This window comes from Rhinolophus sinicus, chromosome 16, assembly GCF_057876585.1.
Source record: "Rhinolophus sinicus isolate RSI-liver-muscle chromosome 16, RSI-T2T, whole genome shotgun sequence".
Classification (NCBI taxonomy): domain Eukaryota; kingdom Metazoa; phylum Chordata; class Mammalia; order Chiroptera; family Rhinolophidae; genus Rhinolophus; species Rhinolophus sinicus.
In genome coordinates this window covers 30587552-30610383 of record NC_142516.1, presented here as the reverse complement: position 1 = coordinate 30610383, position 22832 = coordinate 30587552, and the positions used below count along the sequence as shown (strand labels likewise).

General features: G+C 46.0%; 1 protein-coding gene across 4 annotated transcripts in view; it reads right to left on the bottom strand.

Moving 5' to 3' along the window:
- The window catches only part of FBXO10 (F-box protein 10), a 41579-nt gene that overhangs the window by 16265 nt on the left and 2482 nt on the right, over window positions 1-22832 (bottom strand). For 2 of the 4 annotated variants that reach the window (XM_019729130.3, XM_019729131.3), the window contains exons 2-4: window positions 7346-7936; window positions 3347-4180; window positions 848-997 (exon numbers count right to left, since the gene is read on the bottom strand). In XM_019729130.3, coding sequence (XP_019584689.2) covers window positions 848-997; window positions 3347-4180; window positions 7346-7930 — 1569 coding nt within the window. In that variant the 5' untranslated portion in view covers window positions 7931-7936. Of the gene's footprint in view, window positions 1-847; window positions 998-3346; window positions 4181-7345; window positions 7937-13591; window positions 13898-22205; window positions 22325-22832 lie in introns of those variants that run through there. The other 2 variants (XM_019729129.3, XM_074330727.2) reach the window with 2 other exon arrangements.

The window sequence follows — 22832 nt, the reverse complement described above, 5'->3', positions numbered from 1 at the left end:
TATAGTCAGGACTTCCTTCTCTGCATGTGTAAGGGCAGTCTAGATGGAATGGGTTAAGAACATCAAACCTGAGTTAGAATGCCCAGATTCAAATCGCAGCTCTGTAACTAGTTGTGTGATTTGGGGCAAGAGTCTCAGCCTCTTTGCTCCTCAATGTTTCATCTTATTATAAAATGGGGATAATAATTCTACACCACAGGGTTGTGTAAGGATTAAATCATAATTAAGTATGTACATACACAAAGTGCTTAGAACAATATCAGGCATACATTCATAATAAGCACTACACATAAGGGTGGATATTATTTTTCGAGGCCCATAAAAAGTCCCTCATGTTTCCCAATTTCTGGGAAATCTGTCTCTTGGGTAGAAAGGCCAGAGTGGAAAGGGGGCTGGTCTCTCATATCGCTGGTCTCATAGTCTAGGATTTTAAGTGGCTTTCACACCGGTGTAAAATCAAAGGCACTATGGCCTTGCAATATCCATGAAAAAAAGAATCTTCATAACTAAATATCCTTTTTATAGTAAAGAATGAACTGACTTGGTGTTTTATTTTTGATCCATGTGTCTTTTAGGGCAGACGTCATTATTTTTATTCCTCCCAAAGTCAAAGCCAACCAGAGCATGCCAGGGCTGAGGGAGGATCCTGTGAAACTTCCCTGTCTCTCCAGCCTCTTTCTTACTGACAGGGAGACTACAGGGAAAAGGGCAGGAACCCCTTGCAAACAGGAAAAATATAAATTCAGAAAAATATAAATTCAAGATGGCCACATTTATTTAACTGTCCTCAGAAAAGGTTTGAGAAGCAAGAACCACTCTGAAAGGGCATGAAGACAGAGACAAGTACCAGTATGAGTGGGTTGGACTTTTTCCGGATGTCTACGCCAGCCTCCGCGTTGTGGTATATGTTGTTGCCAGCGATCAAGCCTCCGCCCTCCAAGCGCAGAAAGATTCCTGATGCTCTGCAGCGGTGAATGTCATTCCTGAGCATGACGATCTAAGCAGAGAACAGAAAGCCATTTGGTTTCCTGTCACAAAGTTAAAAAAAAAAAAAAAAAAAAATCACTCGGGAACACAAGTCTTTTCCTTAGCATCTGGTCCATGCTGCTCAACCTGTAGGCGAAAGGAGTGTGTCAGTGTCAGCACTGCTCCGACTGTGGGCTCACAGGGACAGAGCCACTCTGCGCCCTTGCTGGCTTTGCCCTCCACACCACCCTCACTCTGGTTCTTTAATGAAACCTGGATCGAAGCGTGGCTCTGTGTTCCATATTTCTAACTTTTGAGCAGGATAACTGGATGACGGGATGGAAAGAAACTTTAGAGAAGAGGACTCACTGGTCTTCACACTCTACATGCACTGGGGTTACATGAAGATTTCCCTGGGGTCCACGCACACAGCTACTTCGAATGGAATCAAGTTTCAGGTCCACCACTTCCACACGTGCCTTTGCAAAATCTCACCTGCCTGAGAAAGCACCTGAGAGCAAGGTTCTCTTCTTCCACCTTCCCTTTCGCTTTTATAAGACAAAGGCCTATTCTTACCTACTCTGAATCTTTCTTGGTATATTATCCTGGGGTGGAAAAACCACTGGAATTCCCAACTAAGGGACAATTAGAAGTACTGGTATGAGGAAGCCTCCGTTAAACAAAGTACCGTAAGTCAGCACGCAGCTTAGGAAGGGGATACAGTGCCACTTATATTTTCTTCTTTCTTTTAATAATTATATTAAAAATCTAGAACATATTTATGTCATTTTAAACGACTGAGTAGTAACAATAAAACTATATCACGTTAGGATAAAATTCTGTGAGGGGTAAAACAGAATGGAAGTACAATTTCAAGGAGAAGCTTTTAGCTTCTGCTTAGGATGGAGACACTTGGGGAAAGCATTGCTCCCACACTTACAAGACGATGCAAAAACAACCTTTCTTAAACCCATCAGCGCCAAGGCGGCAAGACACCCAGCTAGCCTGAAGCCAGTGTGAGAGCACAGGAGTCTGGGCGGAGCTGCAGCTTTCATTTCTCCATGGACCCACGGGGAGCTCATGGAGAACGACCAGGGGCAGGACGAGATGGGACACGTGCCCTCATCGTGGAGGCTTGGGGGAAAAGAATAGCCACTGTGGGGAAAGCATTCAGCTCATCCTGAATTTTTCTTTCCTAAATTTCCCATAGAACAAGCCTATTACTCTCCAGGAAACGAACAGAAAAAAACAAACAAACCAGAAAGACAAACCTGTACCCCAGGGGGAGGTGGGAGGAAAACATATTAAGCCCCCCCTAGTGCTGGGAGTGAGGCAGGACCACTGAAAATGGTGTACCCCTGAGGGCCTTGGCCCACAGACCCAGCAGCTACCTGAGACTAATGATAAATCAGGACGTGAGCGGAACCCTGTCACCAGGTCACCAGGCTAGCCAGCACAGAGCCACAGATGAAAACGGTCTATTGTTGGGAGGTCGAGAGCATGGAGAGAGATCCTCTCTGAGGAGCAGGGGCAAAGGGGAGACCCGAGGAGGAGAAAAGCCCCCTGGCCAACAAACACAAGGTAATGATGGAGAAACATGAGGCCTGCGGAACACTGAGGATGATCACAGCCACAAGAAAATCTGAAGCAGCTCCACTCCTGCCTGGATCAACCCAAATGCTGGTCCCCTAATGGCACGTGCCTTTCCACATATAAATACGACCTACCTCAGTCTCCACTGTCCTGTACGAGATGCCTGACTTTCAACTAAAAAGTGCAAGATACACAAAGAAGTAAGAAAAAGTGAGTCAGTGACACTTTTCTTTGTGGAGCCCCAAGCAAGTGGGTTCCTTCTGCCAGCCTTTCCCTTCCTGGGGACGTTCCGGAGGGGAAACAGCACGGACGCAGACTAGGTCTTGCTCCTGGGCACAGGGACCAGCTCAGTAAACCCTCACTCCCGCCCTCAGCTCCCTGCTTGTATGATACGAATGCTACTTAGCATACAGTGGTCCTCAGGAGACATGAGTTTTGTGTACCCACAAAACCTGAATATCAGTTTTTCAGGTTCCTTTTTAGAGACTCACTAGCTGCACAACTGATTCACTGGCTGCGTGATTCCTGCCAGAAGTCCCCTGAGGGCCATAGAGCAAGAGGGCTGTAACTAACGCTGTAGAATGGTATCAAATGGGAAGAATGGTTTCTTCCCTGCCAAAATCAGAGAATGGACATGAGGCAAGTGTGTGAGTTTTTAAAAATGCAAAAGAGCCCCATCCAAGCTCTCATGCCTGTAGACACAGGAGGCCTCTCATCAATCAACAATCATGTTCCTGGTGACCCAGTAAGGCCTCCTGGCTCTGTAGAGGAAACCTGGGGACAGCACCTTGCTGTTATGTATACACCGCACCGCGTAAGTCAGGTTCCGGAAGACATTTCCTTCCATCTTGGCTCGGCCGTAGGAGCACACGAAGACTCCTCCCTTCCCGTCCCGGAAGAGGCACTTGCGGATGAGGCAGCCCTGCACGGAGCTGGCCAGTGCCATGGCCTCCTTGTCTTTCTGCAGCTCCTGCTGCAGCGAGTTCAGCACTAGGCAGCTGGGCAGCTGAATGGATGCTCCTGGCAGAGGTGGGCCCAGAAAGGAGCCCCCCAGCACAGGGCGTGGGCCCTGCACTTGGTAGGACAGTCTGTACATGAGCTGGTCCTCGTCCTCATCCTCACCGCTGGGACTCAGGCCTCCATCACTGCTCTCTGGGGTCTGGGCTACCCGTTCCCCATCGCTGCCCACCTCTGCCTCCTGGGAGCCAGCCTTGGAGCCTGGCTTTGGGGAGCTAGCGGTTGGGCTGGTAGGACTCTGGCTGCCCTCAATGACGATGTCACAGGTCCTTGGGCTCCATGCCTGGTCCCTGCTCTCCAGGTCCAGGGACATTAAAGAGCCAGCGTTCTCTGTGGGGAGCACACTGGGAGAGGACTTGATAAGCCCTAGCAGATACTTGTAGGCCCAGTTCTTGTCTGCAGACGGGTGGCCCTCAACAGTCACAGAGTTGTTTTCACTGCCCACAAATTCACAGTTTTCCAGGACACACAGGGGCACGTTGTGCAGGAAGACGTGGGTGTTTTTGAAGGTGCAGAACTTCACTTGGCAGGTGCCTGGGCCGTGGACCTGGATGTGCCCATTCTCGAAGTTGCAGTTGTCAAACTGGACATGACCTGATGTCGTCTGGGGAATGAAAAAGAGAAAGCGGAGATAACAGGAATAAGATCTGCTCTGCTGATCAGTACTCTAACTGCTCGTTCAGGAACGTGGAACGTGGAGGCGCCATTTGTCCTGCAGATTATGTTCCCTTCCCCAAGGGGGCATGTGTCAGCTGGTCCCAGGAGGAACGGGGAGTGGCTCTGCAGCAGAGGGACGATAACTGCAGTGGCCTGCCCTTCCTTCCCCCTAATCCCAAAGGGAGGGAGACGAGAGTGGAAATGGATAACGGCAGAAAAGTTCACGCTCTGCAGCAGGGCCCTTCCTAAAAACCTCAAACCTCAAGTACACTCTCCTAATACTCAAGAAATGCCTCGTGAGAATAAAAGTTAGGGGGCGGGGGCTGAAAATGGGGAAAGGGAAAGAAGCTGAAGGATCAGGGGGATGTTTGGGTGAAATGGAATTGACACATGTTAACACAGGAGGTGAACCAGGAGAGAGTCACTGTAGGGGTGATCAGAAATGATTGGGAGAGCTTTGAATTTTTACAAACGTAGGAAGTGGCTGGGATGTGAGGCCAACTTTACTGAGATCTCTTAGGGTGTGAGAGTCCCAGCTTGAAGTCTGGGTTCTATAAGGAATGTGTCAAATCATGTAGCGCTTTTCTAGGTCTTACCTTTCTAAGAACTTTCCCTTCATTTGCACCTGCCCTCGGCCCCGCAGATGTGTGCCCTCCCAAGCCTGCTGCTCTGCAGCACATCTCAGAGCACCAGCTTGTCCAGAGTCCGAACTCAGGACAGAGCCAGGCAGCAGCCTGAGGCTGACAGAGGACAGGGCCAGCCAGGAGGGGCTGAGCCCTGCCTGGGCTGGGGCAGGCAGTGGGGAAGCCCAGCCACAGGTGCTGGGAAAGAGTCCAGTCTGTGTGGCATGTAGGGCACAGCAAGAGACAGCAGGCCACGTCCCGAAAGAGGGGGGCAGGTATGCTACACGGCTGGGCAATGCTGAACAGTGCTTAAGAGCATAGGCTCTGGAGTCTGACCACACGGGACAGCTCCCAGCTCTGCTTCTTGCAAGTGTGTTACCTTGGACAAACGACTTCACCTATCTAAGCCTCAGTTTCTTTGTCTGCAACCTGGGGCTTACTAGCGAACAAAGCACAAGGCACAGAGCCAGGCATAAAGTTGATAATCAATAAAAGTATTATCATTTGGGGTCAGGGATGTAAAGAGAAAAGAGTCCTCCAGAGTGGGGCAGGGGAGTGCTAAACCCCATAGCACAACTCACCTGAGCCCCTTAGCTCTCTGGGCCTGACTGAGGAGTCCAACTACTCCATGTTCCTGAAAAAGAGCTGTTTCTGGATTTTGCGCCAAATTCCATCCATGGATATGAACCATAAAATGAGGAAATGTTTTATGATCCCCCTGAGTAATCCAGACACATCCACCCCTTGAACAATCCTTACATTCTCTAGCAATGACCTCCCTTGACAGCTTATCCGCTTAACCTCTCTAAGTGCTTCCCTATGGCTAGCCGAATTTTTTTCTTGCTGTAATTTAAGTCTATTTTCTCTTGCTTGGTCCTTTCTGTAGATAAACACCAGCTCTCTGGAGATGCATAGCCAGTGCTAAGGTTCTCCTCGGAAGTCACTGAAAACTGAAATCACCCTGGCCTTTGCATTTTTCAGGCAAGGTCATTTTAGCTCCTAGTCCCATTTTTAGTGAAAAGGCAGTCATGGACTGAGCACTAATATATGCCGAGCACTAAGCCAGATGGTGGGCTGGGCTATAAAGCGGTCTAAGGCCAGGCCCCGTCCCTTGAGGATTCATGGCTACACTTCTGAAGGGGAAGTAGAGCCAAAATGAACATATTGCTCTAAGAATAAATGTATGAAACGTAAAGGGTCTGGAAACCAACTCTTCTGGGTCTGCAGACTAGCACAGGAGGAGCTCATCAGTCCTTCTGAAACATTCCAGGCCTAAAAGCAGGGAATCTTGCACAATATAATTTCACAAGTGCTTAGAGTCCAAGGCCTGGATTTGAGATCTAACTTCACTAATTATCCATTTGAGAAAGTAACTTAGCATCTCTGAGCTTCGGTGGCCCTCATCTGCAAACGAGGATACCACATCTGCTCTGTCTGCCACAGGTGTTTGTTGTGGGGATCAAATGAGGCCATAGATGGAAAGTCACCTAGATTATGAACACACACTTTGAATCCTAGCTCTGTCTCTTACTAAGTCTGAGACCTGGGTAGTCACTTAATCTTGTTGAGCCTCCGTTTGCTCACGTATAAAATCAGATGACATGGGCCATCTTAATAAATGGCTGTAAAACATATGCTTGGCACACAGTAAGTACATCATAAATGACTGGTGGAATAACGATCATTACAAACCCGAGAGACAATTTAGTTGTTATTGGTGGTAATATTGGCAATATCATTTTTGTTGACTGGGTACATAATCCAGGTATTGCAGTCAGTTTCTAGGCAACGTAAGAGCTGTAGACTGCTCTGCCAGGAGCTACCAACATCTCAATACACACTTTGCTTTGAGCACAACTTCTGCTCTGTGTTCCTAGAAGGAATGTGTTGGGACTGATATTTCCTGGCCCTCTCTCTAGTCACCCTTGGTAAAAGCCTGACCTTCTTTGACCCTCCACAGGGTGGGGCTAATGCACTGAAGGTCATTGGTCCTGCATCACCTCCCCTTTTTTGGCTTTCCCTCTGGGCATGCCTCCATAAAGTGTTCTCTGCTTTGTCACCATGTGGCATGCTCCCAGGACCTGGCTTTCCCACCTAGCTGCTCCACCTGTGGCTCCAGTTGATCCAGTTTGGAAGGGAAGAAGCACAAAACAATTTTGGCCTCAAGTTCAAGGCTCATTTTTTAATACAGTTTTGCCAGGAATAAAGCAGAATGTTAATCTCTACTGACCCTGTGCCTATTTGTCAACTGGTGCAGAACTCAGAGGAGTGTATTATAGAAATAATGACTAAACTCTCAATTCCAACAAAAAAGGGATTACAAACCCACTGAAAAGACACCGAGGACCAAAGGCAGGGCATGGCCCATCTGATGTGGACGCAGGGCATGGCCCTCTGATGTGGATGCAGGGCATGGCCCTCTGACGTGGATGCAGGGCATGGCCCTCTGATGTGGACGCAGGGCATGGCCCTCTGACGTGGACGCCTACCTTAAACATGAAGGGTGAGAACCAAGCCGGCATGAAGACGAGGTTGCACAGGCGAGTGGTTGAGCAGTGCTGATCAATGCTGGCTAGCAGGGCCACTTCACCCAACTTCCCATGGCCCACGATCTCCACAGGCACCTTCAGGATGATTTCGCCTTGCTCTTCATACACACCTGGGAACAGCACAATTCGGTCATATAGGCTGGCCATGGCCAAGGCACTGCCCAGGCTGTCAAACTCATGGCCTGGCCCAACACTCAGGGTACGACGTTCCCTCCTCCGGCGAAACAGAGAAAAGCAGATAGAGGACTCCAAGTCCAGCGCATTCTTGGTCCATGTCTTGGAGGCAAGGTAATGTTGCTTGAAGGCCTCCCTCCAAGACACGGGCTCCACGTCAGGCTGGTTGGGCCAGTTGGGGTGGCGGCACTCGATGCAGCCCAGACACAGCTGCCGCCAGCGCGTGCTGTCAAGACTGAGGATCAGCTCATACCAGGCCCTGCACACCAGGCTGCAGCGGCCCAGGTCGGGAAGGTGCAGGTAGGCTAGGATCATGCGCCACAGCTCCAGAGGGAGCCCACCAGCGTCCATGGTCACCTGGGAGACACAGAACAAAAGAGGTTTTTGTTGGATCTGCTTAGGACCCCCCCTAAAATATCCTCAGCCTTTTCTTAACCCGAGGGTGAGCAAGTGAACAAGGCCCAGCCAATCATGGGGCTCCATCCCCTCAATCAGAATCCTTTTCTGGGATTTTTCTACCTGGAATCAGATGGGATGACCCTCTTTTCTCTTTGGTCGGACAATAGAAGGATATGACCTCAGAAATGCTGGCAGCCACACTTCCCACCTGGTGAAGAAAACCTTGTGGTACCAGAGCCAAGCAGAAATGAGAAATTAAAGATAAAAACTGAAAAAAGGAAAGAAAAATGTGAGCACATGTAAGTGTGTCCTGGTTGCACTGATTCCAGATTCCTGCAGGTGCCTGGAAACCTTCAGTTCATCCTTCAATTCTGTGTGACACCTCCGAGGCCTCTAATAAATGTCCTTTTTGCTTAAGTTGTTTGATTTGGGTTTCTGCGACTGGTACCTAAAAGAGTTTGGACTAATTTAGAGGGAACCGCCTTTGGCTGCTATGGCCCCAGAGCTCTGGATCCCCTAGACTCCCAGGGAAGGACATCATCACACCAATAGGAATGAGAGCTGAGGCAGTCAGTGCCCAACTGGCTGTCTCTCCTGGTTACCAGAGCATATAACTACCATGGCTTCCCCATGTGAGACAGCCTCAGGAAAGATTGCTCTCCACAGAGGCTGTGGGTCTTGGTCCTGGTTCTGCCACTGGTTACTGATGTAACCCTAGTGTCCTAAACATCTACTAGGCTGGCTGCCCAGCCATCTGCCCCCTCTCTTTCTTCTGGAAAATATCCTCTTCTCCCCCCAGCAATTTACACTACATGGTTACAGAGGTAGGCTGCCCGCAGCTGCGTGTGTAGAACAAGGCTACTCCGGCCTCTTGGCTGCAACTGACTGGACTCTGGATGGCTCCAACTGGGCCACTGAGACCTTCTCCAGGGGAGTATGAGTTGTGATTCTAGAATTGGGTTGACTTCATTCCTGAATAGAGGGGAAGGATAGCTTCTTTTCTAAGCTATAAACTTAGGAATAGTTGCTGGTGATCATTTTCTTGGGGGTGGGGCACAAGAAGGTGTTGTACAATAAAGTGAATCAGAGACACAGGAAAAAGCAGAGCAAGGGCAGAAACAAGGGACATTCTAGTTTCTCTACAGCACTCCAGGTCATGGCTTCAGCTTTGTCCTTGCCTTGTGAATTCCATCAGCTGTCTCTGCACGCGTAATAAATTCTCCTTTTTGCTTAAGCTGGCTTCATTGAATTTCTGTTATTTATACCTGGTTAAAGCCCTCTCATTTATGAGTATCAGTTTCCCTACCTGAAAAACAAGGGGATTGTGTTAGATGACCTAGAGCAACTTCCAACTCTGAAACCCTATAAAGTCTCTAGACAACTAGAAACTAAAACTAGAAACAGGGCAGACTCTACAACTGACTAATCAAGTTTCTAACCTCTCCAGGGCCTTGGTTTTCCTCTCAACTCTGTGAAAATGATGATCATACTCGTCAGCTTCTAAGCCCCAAGAAGTCTGGGAGCACAAACATGTGATTATTCTGGAAGAAACTCAGAACTTCCTCAAGACAGGTGTGGATTTCATGCTACAGATTAGTACTGGAGTCTGGGTATGTAGGTTGTTCCCTAATGATCACCCAGTGAGATTTACTAAATCCTCAGAAGCAGTGGAGAAAAGCTGGGTTCTGGACATTACATATACAGAGAAAAGGCTGGGTTCCTGACAGCTGTCACTCACCTTGATGAATGCCATTTATTCACGGTGTTTGTGACAGTGGTTTCCTGTTCCTCACCTACTTCTTCAGCTATACCTTCTCCAACTCTTTAAGAGAACAATGCTCTTCTACCCCTCTCTAACCATTCTGTAGGCAAGTGATCACATTCATTCCCTTGGCTTCAACGACCACTAAATTCGCGCCTATAGAATCTGAATCTCCAGCCCCAATGGTCTCTTTAAAGGCTCCATAAGCACAACCAATTGCATGCTGGGCATTTGTACTCGGATGTCCCATAGATACTAAATACTCAGCATCAATTCAAAACAGAACTTGGAACTTCTACTTCAGACCATGACAGAGTAACTGGAACTAGATTCATCCCTCTGCCATAACCAACTATAAAGCTGGACCAACTATCTGAGGTGACTGAATATATGCTTTCAGGTACTGAGCAGCCAGCCAGCTGAAGAGAAGAGAAACAGGAGGGAAGTGCAGGACTGCCTCAGCTTTCATCCTGGGGTACCTCATCGTGGTGTAGGGAGATGGAGACCAAGCAGAGTGGTGATCTCACTGAGCAGGCAGATTTTAGTTCTGTGCTATAGAAGCGGCGGAGTCTGAGGCAGGGGACCAGAATGGAGCGAGCGGCACAGAGTGAGGGTGGGGTGGGTGAGCAGTTTCTTGGCTGCAAGCTGGGCCGCACATGCATAGGGCAAGACTTCATCTGGCCTAGTAGAGGTTGCCTGCCATGGGGTAAACTGATACTAGAGCTCGCACAGAACTGGGAGACCATGGAATTCCAGCTGAGAATATGGACTGTTCATGCGAAGACTCAGAAAGGATATGCCATAGAATAAATTCAAATTGGAAGAATAAAAGCAAGCCTGACAGGATTAAAGCGTTCCACCACTGTCTTAACTGCCTGCTAGAATAAAACTTAACACTCTTTAAAAACAAAACCCATAATTTAGACTCTCTCAGCTTGTCAGCCACAGACAGTATGGTACGGGCATAAAAAAAAATAGAGCCCAGACCGCCTCTGAGCTCAGATGAGAATTTCCTTTTATTCAAATGTCACATTCCCTGTTGTTCCATGTGGCTTTATTTATTTACATTAATCCGTGGGGACCCATACAGCAACAGGGATTTCTATAACCAAGTAACATTAAAAAAAAAAATTGTATTCAAGTTTCGCCCTTCCTTTTTGCCACTGGGGCCTCTGAGCCATGGAATTAAAGTAACGAATGTCCCACAGGGCTGTGCACCTGGAGTGTGATGCCTGCAAAGGAGAAACAATAGTGGGAACGTGTCTGGGGCAGGGGACAGCACGCAGTGAGGTCGACCTCAAGCTGCCCCTTTATTTATGTGTTCCCAAGAGTGTGAGAACTCAGGGTTTCTGTGTGGCAGCTCCGAACCACCTCACATGCCTCTGAGCCACCTGGTGTCCCCAGCCTCCGTGGGCCCGGCAGAGGCCACCCTCTGGGAGGTGAGTCTCACAAGGCTTAGCTGTCAACAAGCAGGCTCTACTGCTTCCCAGCCCCGTGACGACGCAAAGGCTTTAACCTCTCTGAGCCAATTTCCTCATCGGTAAACAGGCTAATGATGGCTGTCCTGCTACATCTCAGGAGGATTTTGAGAATTTCCAAAGGAAAAAAAAATATTTATTCAAGAAATATTCGTTGATTGTCAACTATTGTGCTAGGCACTGTCACACGGGATGTCATGCTCCCACTCCCCACATAAGAATGCAGGATATGGTGAAGCCAAAAAGGAACACCCACGGAGCCATAGGTAGGGGAGTCATACCACTATAGTCTCACTGGAGGCTGGATTCACACGATGTGTGACCTGCTGTCCGCTTTTCTGCCAACCGACTGACTCTCTCTCTCCACCATAGCTACGGCAGTTATATCAGTGGCCAATTGGCTAACTGGCTACAGTTGACGGCCAACTACTACCTGAGCCAGCACCTGAGCCAGCACCTTTCCACGTGAGGCCGAAAGCCTGGAAACTGCTCTCTGGGGCTCTGTCCCCACACTCCACCCCTACAGGGTCTCGCCTCACAATCTACGCGACAAGCATCTTCCACGAGGGTCCCTGTGTCATATTAGCCTATCAGCACCTACGGACAAAAAGAAACAGTAGTCTTGGAACCAACAATGGCAAATCCCTTCCATCTGGGAGGATACATGCTAGCTTTTTGTCCTGGGAAAGGAGGGTCGCTGCCACTGGCACCTTTCCTGGTTTGTGGTACCAGACCTTTATGGCAGTGCTTGGGGTCCCTTGCATAGTTTCAACATGTAACAGAACAGGGGACCCCATAATAGGCCATAGTGAGAGCACATAGTTTCCCTGCAAATTCATCCCAGTATCGGGACCTCTGTATACTACAGTCACTTACGGTGGCCACTCAGCCACCACCCCTGGCGTCACTTGCAAATCATGAGTCAAACCAGCCCCCCATGGGGCTATCAGGCCCAACCATCGACAGTGGGGGCTTTTGACCTGCCAGGACCAAGTCCATTGCTGTCGTTCCCTCTGACCAGGTACCTTGGCCCCACCCCTAATCAAGCTGAAAGGAGTCAGCCTCAAGTGGCTACATGAAGTCATGGAGGGACACGGGTTGCGCTTTCCCAGACTTCTCCTTTAGGCTTCTCCGGAATTGCTGTTCCAGACGCAACTGTTTCCAAAGTTCCAGCAGGAGTGCATTGGGTTGTTGGTCTATTTTCTCCCTATCGACCCCTGCTGCCAGGAGATCATGCCATATCTGTGCGCATGTTACTCTCTGAAGCCCGCGACCTCGCCCCTTTACTTTTGATTTGGGCTTCCAGGTCTCAACTGCACGAACCTCCTGTCTTAACTTCCTTCACCTCCGGCTTTCAACATCCCCTAGGGTGGCCATGGCAGTTGTAACTTCATGGATCCGTCGCCCCACATAGGGTGTAAGAATGGCAACCAAGGATCCAAAAGCACTCGCAGGTGCAGTGTCCAAAACCAGATCTCTCATGCTGGCAGTAAAAAGCTCGTCATCTGGGCCCTGCATGTTGAGGTTAAAAATAGCATGTCTCATACCCATTTCACGGATGATTTGCGTAAGTTCCATATATGACTGCCATTGACTCACAGTGTCTGGCAGCTCGCCAGCCTGTCCCCATACTGTGCGTACCGCAGCAGTGAGCCACTCCATTAGAGAATGGTTGCGCTGGTCATGGGCCAACCTATGGCAGTTCTGTAACCTTTGTCGCAGGGACGATGCACTGTCACGAAGGCTAGCTTTTCCATCTAGCCTGGGGAGCAGAGAATGTTGTCTGCTCCCTCATCCCATAAACATAGTAGCCAAGCCGAGACTGGCTCTCCAGGGCTCTGTCTGTACCACCTCCCCAGCTCCTGCAGCTCAGTGGGAGTGTAAGGGGTGCAGGTTGTGAACTCAGTCACAGCTGGGTTGCCGATAGCAACGCCCCCGGGGCCCAAAGGTTGCTCACGTTTTACCCTTTGCTTCAAGATTGGCCAGGCTTTGGGGGTTGGGAGCTACACTGTCTCCACTCACTTCTGACTCAGAGTCTCCACCTTGGGGCCCTTCTTCTAACAGACGGACCGAGCTTCCAGCGCTTCCAACCGGGACACCTGGTCCGGAACCTGGGCCATTTCATTAAGCGCATTTTCCGTGTTGAGACTCAAGGCCGTGAGCAACATCCAGCCCACGCGGCCGGCTGTAGCCCTCTCTTCCTCCTGCAACCGCTCAGCCAGAGCCTGCAGGGCCCTCTCCACGCTGGCTGGAGAGCCGTCCATGTCCTCCCACCCCTCCTTGGGGATCCAACTCCTGAGAACAGTGGCCACCGGGCACCACACACTGTGTGGGGGCCACACATCCTCCTGCCCAGTAAGACTCCATTCCTACCTGGTCGGAATCCTGCTCACCGTGCCAGGTGTCTGAGTGGGTGGTAGCCTCAGTGTATAATGTCCACAATCCTCGGAGCCTACAGCAGAAGCAGATCAACAAAAGGAGGACAACACCTTCCATGGCCAAGAGGGAGGTGTGCCATCTGGAGGCTCGAGTTTTCCAGGCAGACCATGCCTCCCGCTCTCGGCGTTGCTCCTCGCGGGCCTCCCGAAGCTGAACTTTTGTACGCATAAACTGCTCCACCATCCTTCGGTGAGTTTCAGCCGGCACCATACCCTGCTCGCTGCGCCATTTGTCACGCGGGGTGTCATGCGGAGTCTCAGCTCCCGCTCCCCACACAAAAACGCAGGATGTGGTGAGGCCAAAAAGGAACACCCACGAAGCCATAGGTAGGGGAGTCATACCACTATACTCTCACTGGAGGCTGGATTTACATGACGTGCGACCTGCTGTCCACTTTTCTGCCAACCGACCGACTCTCTCTCTCCCCCATAGCCGCGGCAGTTACATCAGTGGCCAATTGGCTAACTGGCTACAGCTGACAGCCATCTACTACCCGAGCCAGCACCTTTCCATGTGAGGCCAAGAGCCTGGAAACTGCTCTCTGGGACTCTGTCCCCACAGCACTGTTCCAAGTACTGACAAGCAGTAAACTCTACCTTCAGAGACAGACAATAAAACTTTAAAATAATAACATAAACGCTATGAAGAGAAATAAAGCAGGTTAAGGGGGCTGTGTGTGTGTGTGCCTGTGGGCATGAGCATGTGCGCTATTTCAGATAGGGTTGTTAAGGAAGGTTTCTAAGGAAGTGACATTTAAACAGACACCTGAATGACATTTAAAGCCACGGGATGGGATGAGATCACTAAAGTGAGTGGAGAAAGAGACAGAAGTCTGCTGACCAAGTTCTCACCTTAGTAACATCTAAAGGCCATGAACTGGAAAAGGACTTGCTAAGGAGAAACTGGGGGTGGACATCCTTAGAAAACTGTACAGAAGTCTTGTCACATAAGGCACTAGAAGTAAAGCTTTGCTTTGTTTTGCTGTCTAGACTCCCACGGCTTCTGAGCGAGTGGGTTCTATGGGCCACTTAGTTTGCTGGGCATCATGATGGGTAGGAAAATTGGGGTCAGAGATAAAATCTGAGTGGATTGGTGGGGTGAGTGAAGGGGACGTGAGAAGTCCTGTGTTAGAACCATAGGGACTACGCATGTGAAAAGTGAAACAGCACACACAGATGTTAATGTGGCCAGGTGACATTGTGCCTGAACACCTACTATGAGGAAACTCACTGTGATGAATTAGACACATTCTCTGCCCTCAAGGAGCTTATCACCTTACATATAATATGCTTTCTTTACTTATTATCTGTCTCTCTGGGGAAAATGTAAGCTCCTTAAGGGCAGAAACCTTGTAGTATTGTTCTGTATTATGCCTAGAACTATGCCTGGCTCGGAGTAGTATTCCAACCATTGGCTATAGAATCCCTACTGTGACACAGATCCCTGTGGAATAAAACAAAAAAATAAGTAAATGACCCAAGTATGTAGTCAACACTTGCTTTGTATAAGACCACTGGTAAGCAGTTAGGGAGTCAGGAATCAGATAAAGACCCCACCTCAAGTCTGGTAGGAGACAAAGATATCTCATCAAAAATGCCCCAGAAAAACAAAGGAACCAAAGTCACAGTAAAAGGGAAAAAGTGCTCAGTGCCATAAAAGAGGGAAATCTCTTGTTCAAAGAAAGAAAATGTGACCTCCAGCTAGGGAAATCAGCCAATAATAATAGAAGGCAACAAAAACAGCAGCCACTACCTATTTGAAGGGCACGATATGAAGTACTTTTCATGCCTTATTTATTTTATTCTCTCAACATCTCTCCAAAGCCTTATAACTCAGGATGTTGTCCCCAGAACTCAGGAGCTGATTAGAAATGCCAACTCTTGGGCACCATCCTGTACCTACTGGATCAGAACTGGCATTTCAACAAGATGAACAGGGAATTCCTGTATGTTGGAGAAGCACTGATTTGAAGTATTATTGTCTTCATTTTACAGATGAAACCACTAAGCCTGAGGGAACTTCTGTGACAAATGACTCCCCAATCACTCTGCTAGACAGCAGCAGGGCCCCCATTCACAGCTAGGCTCGACCCTAAAGATTGGGTTTTTAACTACGAAGCCAAGCTCCATGGAAAAGCTGGACTGTGGGATATGGGTAGGAATGGGGACCGAGAATGGAGAAAAAGGGACTGTAGGCAGAGGAAAGTGTCAGCAAAAGCCCTGGGGTAGGAAACGTGCAGCTGGATTTAGGACATAGTAGTCAGGGGTTCGGTCTGGCTGCAGCTCCTGGAGTATGATGGGGTCAGGGAGACAAGCCAGCTGGGTCAGTTCACACAGAGTTTTCATTAATTTGGGGGCAGCAGGGATCTGCCTTGAGTCCCAGCACAGAGGGCCCTACCCCGTGCGGAAATGACTCAGACAAAAGGGGCTCAACAGGCTGCTAGTAGGGGCTCTGCCTCTCCCTCACTGGGCAATGTTGTGGGCCGGGGACTTAACAATTCTGCCTCCATGTCCCAGTGTTTGTAAAATGAAGAAAATGCACTTCCTATTTAGGGGAGGTGAGGCCATATCAGTATCAAAGTGGCGGGAATTTTGCTTTTAATACAAAAGTAAGGGGTGGCGGGGGGAAAACTATCTAGGACAGCGCAGAACTCTAGTACCAACAAAGGAGAAAAAGATCCTTTCTCCCCACATTATGAGGCATACAAAGGTCCAATGTAAATAACTGTATTAAGCTCCAGTGTAAAAAAACTGTATTAAGCAACCGTAATGGGTTAATGATTTTAGACCTTTCTTCAAATCAAAGTAAATCTCCCTAAAGTTTTGTGGATTTTCGTTTGAAAATACACAGAGTAAAATATGGGAACCACGAAAGAGCCCCGTACACATATTAATACATACCTACATCTACACTCATACACACATTATTGGAAATGAGACAAAATTTAAAACTTTGAAGATGACAAAAAATCTCAGCTGGGCTTTTCAACATTTCTTTAAACCTTAGCTCTCTTCAGCCTGAGAAATCACCAGCTGTTTCTTATTTCAGCTTTGAAATTCGATGACATAGACCAGAACGCAGTGTTCTATAGCACACATGGTGCTTTCTGAGCGTGGTTGGGAGCCAGAGGGCCCTCTCCCTCCTTCAGTGCATTGTTCGCTCACTGTGGTTCACCTACGGAGGGCACTGGGTCGGGATCCCGGGATCTGAGCTTTAGTCCTGATTTAACATTAATAAGCTGGGTGACCTGGGGGTGGGGAAAGGTGTGATGGGGCTTACTAAACACCAGGTACATTTTATATGTCATCTCAAATGAGCACTTATAACAGCTACCCAAAAGGTAGTAGTCTTATCCCTCACTCCAGGAACAAACTATTACTCCCTTTTTTATTTAGTTACTAGGCATCACGGTTGAGGTGCCTCAACGAGACTGAGCCCAAGGCCTCTGCACAGTTCCCTGGTGAGTCAGGAATTGGCTATTCCTGGGTCTGATGTCCATCTCTGGTCCAGTAAGTTTTGACTACTAGGAGTTAGGGACAGAGCAAGGTTTCATACTAGAAAACATGACTGTCTGGGGCTGCCCCTACAGGAACAGGAGCTGTGGATGTACAAGTTTCTCTTAGAAAGGGCTGTGTGATGTCCTCTTCCTTTTTTCTTGCACATGTTAACTGAGTTAATTCCAACTGCAACCTCTCTAACCCTCTTCGTTTTTTGCATCACTCTTCCAGTCATCACTCAGTACAGTGGATTGTGGGAGCCATAACTTTCGTCTGCCCAGCACACCTTCCCTCTTCTGGTTCCTTAGAGGAATTCCACTCGCCCTCCATTTAGTCCTGGTGGGGATGTCATTCACAGTGCCTCAGGCCTCCAGCAGATAGGACGGACACTTGATCCAAAGTAGACAATCAGAACCTCCCATCTCCCTTGCCAGGAATGGGGCAACTCAGAATAGTTCATCTGAGGAATGAAGCCAACTTAAGACAAGCAAGGTTGAGCAACTGGGAGAGATGGAGGGGGGAGGGAGGGAGAGACAGAAAGAGGGAGAGAGAGAAGAAGTGGGGGTGGGGAGAGAGAGAAAGACATACGAGTACGTACACACACATACTTTTTTGAGCCCCTAGATCCAGCTATGCAATTTTATAAGCCAACAGATTTTCTTTCTAAAGTTGAGAATCAAAGCTGATCACTTGCAATGAAAAGAGTCCTCACAGATACAGAGTTTTCTCAAGTAAATTCTTTGCTCTCTCACTTTTTTTCTGCCCCCATCACATTTGTTCCAGCTGTGGGTCCTTAAATGACTCTAATCAAAACTGACGCAGTGTATCACAAATAGTCTACCACTAAGCAGGAAGGGGATAAATGGAGTTTAAACAGTCTAATGTCCCTATCCTGTCCAAAAGAAGAGTAGGGATAGTAATCACCTCTCATTTATTTATCAACTTTGGTTAAATTAAAATTTCAAGGGTAACCATTAAAGAAGAGAAATTACTTAACATCCAAACTAGTAAAAGGAAAAAAAGTGAATGATTAAAAATAACCCAAAAGAAGGGAAGAAAGAACTAATGTGAAGTGGAGAACTGTCAGTACAAATACATTGAAAGCATAAAATATGAAGACAGACTTCAACCTAAACACATCAGTGGTTACATTAAATGAATATGAATTAAACGTTCCCGTTAAGAGACAAAGACAAGCTATAAAAAAAAGCAAAATCCAATTATATGCTGTTTATAAGAGACATATCTAAAACAGATACAGGATGAAAATAAAAATATGGAAAAAGATATACCTTGCATAGGTTCACCAAAAAAAAAAAAAAAGATGGTGTAGCTATACCACTATCAGATAAAATAGTTTTTCTCTTTATAATAGCTAGAATAGGCAAAAAAATTAGTGAGGATAAAAAATATTTTAATATAATTAACAAACTTGAATTAATGACATTACACAGTCCACTGAATCCAATAACTGTAGAATACGATGTGATAAAAAAAATAACAGTGGATGCTGCTGCCAAGTGCCATCCAACAGAAAGGCAGGGATCTTCAACATGGGAAGGGCACATCGAACCTTAGTAACAGTGTGTGACAAGTTTCAACTTGTTCGGTGCAGTCAGTGTGAGCTACAGTTGAGAGAAGGTGTGTTTTTAAAGTGTGTCATAAATCATGGATCACGAACAACGCATGAAATTTTGTTTCAAACTGCAAAAAAGTGCTAAAGAAACACAGGAAATGTTAAAATTAGTTTATGGTGATGCCTTAATAACCAAGATCTGGCACCGTGTGACTTCTGGCTCTTCCCCAAAGTAACAATGACATTGAAAGATAAACGTTTTGAATAAATTCAGGACATTGAGGCAGCCACAACAGTGCAACTAAAGACACTCATGAAAGAGGACTTCCAGAACTGCTTCAGAGAGTGGCAAGAACAATGGGATAAATGTGTTCAAAGCAAGGGGGAGTATTTTGAAGGGGATTAATGCAATGTGTCTTTTACTGTAATACATTTTTGTATTTAAACATTCACCATGTTTTTTTTTAATCACACATCGTATATATCACTTTTGAGCACGCGTGTAACGTTTCATAAAAACTGACCATAAATGGAGCCTTAACAGAAATTTCAAAGGATTAAAATTATATAAAACAAGCTCACTGACCACAATCAATGAATAAAAGATAACTAAAAAATACTCAAATATCTGGGAATTAAGAAAACACATTTCTAAGATATCTATGAGTCAAAGGGGAAATCACAATGAAAATTAGAAAATATTTTAAGATAAATGACTAAAATAAAAAACTTATGAGCTCCCACTAAAGAGTATTTGGAGAAAAAATGTGCAGCCTTAAATGGAAGACATAAAAATAAAAGGATAAAAATTAATGAACTAAACATCGATTTCAAGAATTTAGGAAAAAAACAAAATATACCCAAGGAAAGTAGAATGAAAAAAATAAAGAAAAGAGCAGAACTAAATGAAATAGAAAACTTTACTATGGAGAATATCAATGAAGACAAAAGTTGGTTCTACTGAAGAAGAAAAGGAACGAGCATAAAAATGAAATCAGAATGAAAAGGGGAGAGATCTTTACAGATGTTGCAGCCATTAAAAGCATATTAAGGAAATATTATCCACAACTTTTATACATAAATTTCAAACTTTAGAAGGGACAAATACCTGGAAAAATATTACTTACCGAAACTAACTTAAGAAGAAAAATTTTAAATTGTCCTAGATCCACTAAGAACATTGAATCTGTGGTCAAAAATAATATAAAAGATTGTAAAATCTCTGTCAAAGAAGAGCATGAGTGTTTACCCAACTCAAAAAAGAAAGGTATCGTCATTTTGACATGTCAAGTTATTTAAGGCATAAATATAAAATTAATGTCCTAAGTATTTTATGCACAGAAACAATAAAGTATATGATATGGTCAAGGCAAAAAATTTTTTAAATAAAAAATAACATAAAAGAAAACAAACTTCCAGACCCAGGTGGCTTCATCACTGAGTTCTCTGAAACATTCAAGGGACAAAGGAGGGGCACTAAAATTGTGGTGGAGGAGGAAGTGAATAGGTGTTAGATCTGTGGGTTAAAGGCAGGAGCAGGGATTGTAGTTTGTCTCACTAACATTCCTCTTGTAAGATTTCCGAGAAATTGAGACCAACCAGAAGCCTGGAGAAGTTGGATCCGGATGGAGTAAATTTAAGATTAAAAAGGAACGGATCAAAATAGACTGTAGAGAATATCATCGGTGCATCACCCAGATCCCCTTTACTGGCTAGCACATCCAACCCCCGATAGAAGTTTCGGCTGATAACAACTCACAGACGTCTGTTCTCCAGAAAACTGCCACCTCACCTGGTATATCTCTCTTTCTCTTGTCCCCCCATCCTGCTTCCATCATTCTGCTTTTCCCAAGTACTTCTCCTAATCTATCACTTGAACAAGAATCCCCATTATAGGTCCTGCTTCTACAGAATAGGATCTAAGAGATCACCATTTAAGAGGGTGAAAAGAGTCACAGACTAGGAGATACTTTTGAGACATACAACTGACAAGGGACCACTAATCAAAATATATCAAGAACTCCGACAAGTCACTAAGAAAAGCTGAAAAACAGGCAAAAGATTTGAACAGACAGTTCACAAAAGAGGTCATCCAATTAGTCAGTGAAAAAGCGCTCAACATCAGTGGTAACCAAGGAAAGAAAATTAAAGCCAAAAGAGGTATCATTATACACCAAGAATAGTTTAAAAAAAGTTTTAAACTGGCAATACCAAGTACTTTCAAGGATGTGAAACAACTGGAACTCGCATATACTGCTGGATGGAAGTAAACTGGTACAATCACGTAGAAAACTGTTAGGCACTATCTGGCAAAGCAATTCCACTTTGACATATACAACCCAAAAAAACTTGTTCACATACACAAGAGAAAATGTTTAAGGATGTCCGTGGCTACACTGTTTTTGGTAGTCAGAAACTATAGCAACACAAGTACCGATCAACTACAGGATGAATAAATAAATATATTGTGACATATTCATATCACGAAATACTGCTGGCAATGAAAAGAAGTGCAGTCACCACATGGATGCAGCTCACATACAACTTGAGCAAAAGAAGCAAACACGAAATACACACAGTGCGATTCTAGACGTATGAAGTTGAAAAACAAGTAAAAGTAAACTATATTGTTTAGAGATACAAATATAAGTGACAAAAGTACAAAGAAAAGCATAGAAATGATTATCACAAAAGTCAAGGCAGGGTTTCTTCTGGGGAGGAGGTTATGATTTTGAAGGGGGTGTTACTACTGAGTACTGGCAATGTTCCATTTCTTGACATAGGCTGTGGTTACATGTATATTTTCCTTAGAATTGTTAAACTATACATTTGTGGTTTTTCCCTGCAGGCATTCTTGTTATAGCTCATATTTTTAAAAGTTTAAAAGAGACAATGAAATAAATGTACTGATTATTGTTTGATTCTTAGAAAATTTGAGGGAATTGAAAATCCTTCATCTTTAAATTAAAACTGTGTCCCCCAAATCCCTAACAGTTTACATGCCAAGAAAATTTTCAATAATGCCTACTTCTCTTAGGACTGTAGATGGAGACTGTCTCCTGGGGACAGATCTATTCTTTGCCAAGAGTCATCAGAGGACCCCCTCTTACATATGAAAAGTAAGGTGAGTAGGCACTAACAGGAGTTACCTTGTTGAAAGCTGCCATTCCCGAGAAGCCTTGGTAGGCAGAATCCTGGAGAGGAAGTAGAACCAACTTGCCAAAAGCCTTGGATTATGGGTTAGGAATAGAAGAAGGGATTGAGCCTCCAAACCCTGATAAATGGTTTGAAAACAGGGAAATCTCTTGCATGGTCTGGGGTGACCCTGACCAAAGCTGCTAGAAGGAAAAGGGCCCCATATGTCCCCAAAGAGATCTTACCATGAAGCTGGTGGGACCCAGCCTGGTGACAGGCTAGAATACAGTGCTTTGGGGAGAATGGCTAAGCATGTAGGCATAAACTAAAAAGGTCTAACCTTGGAATCCAAGCATGGGATCAAGCTGGCAGGAACCTGGTCCAACAAGGGCCTTGAGCAGCAGTGACCACACATCCTTGGACCATGCAGGACAGCTCTTCAATAGTGATACCATATAGCTGTGTCAGAAATAACAATGTGGGTGGACTGCTCAGTCTCTGTAGTTCTTGCTCCTCTGGAAAGCGGAAGTAACGCTGACTTTTTTTGATTGTTTAAGCCCCCACGGGGCTTGGAAGTGGGTGACATCGGAATTCTCACTAATAAGGGCATTAAAGGACTTGGGGGATTACTTGGAAAAATAAATAAATATGTGACTGCATTAGAACTCAATTGGTGAAATAAGACCCACAAGTTAAACACGTAAAATGAAATAGAAGAAATCTTAATCAAATGTCTCTGCTTATCTACTTTTATGTGTATAATATCATGTATGAGTAGGAAACTAATACTGTCACTAAGATAACAGAAACAGGGTAATGAGAGAAATTAGCAGGCATTTCAAACAAAGCCGGTGATGGGTGACTTAAGAGAAGGTTCATTCATCAAGGCAAAGTGAAAGAACAAAATGCTTCTTGTACCATCTATAATTACTATGCGACTAAGACAAGTAAAAGGAACTTGTTTCTT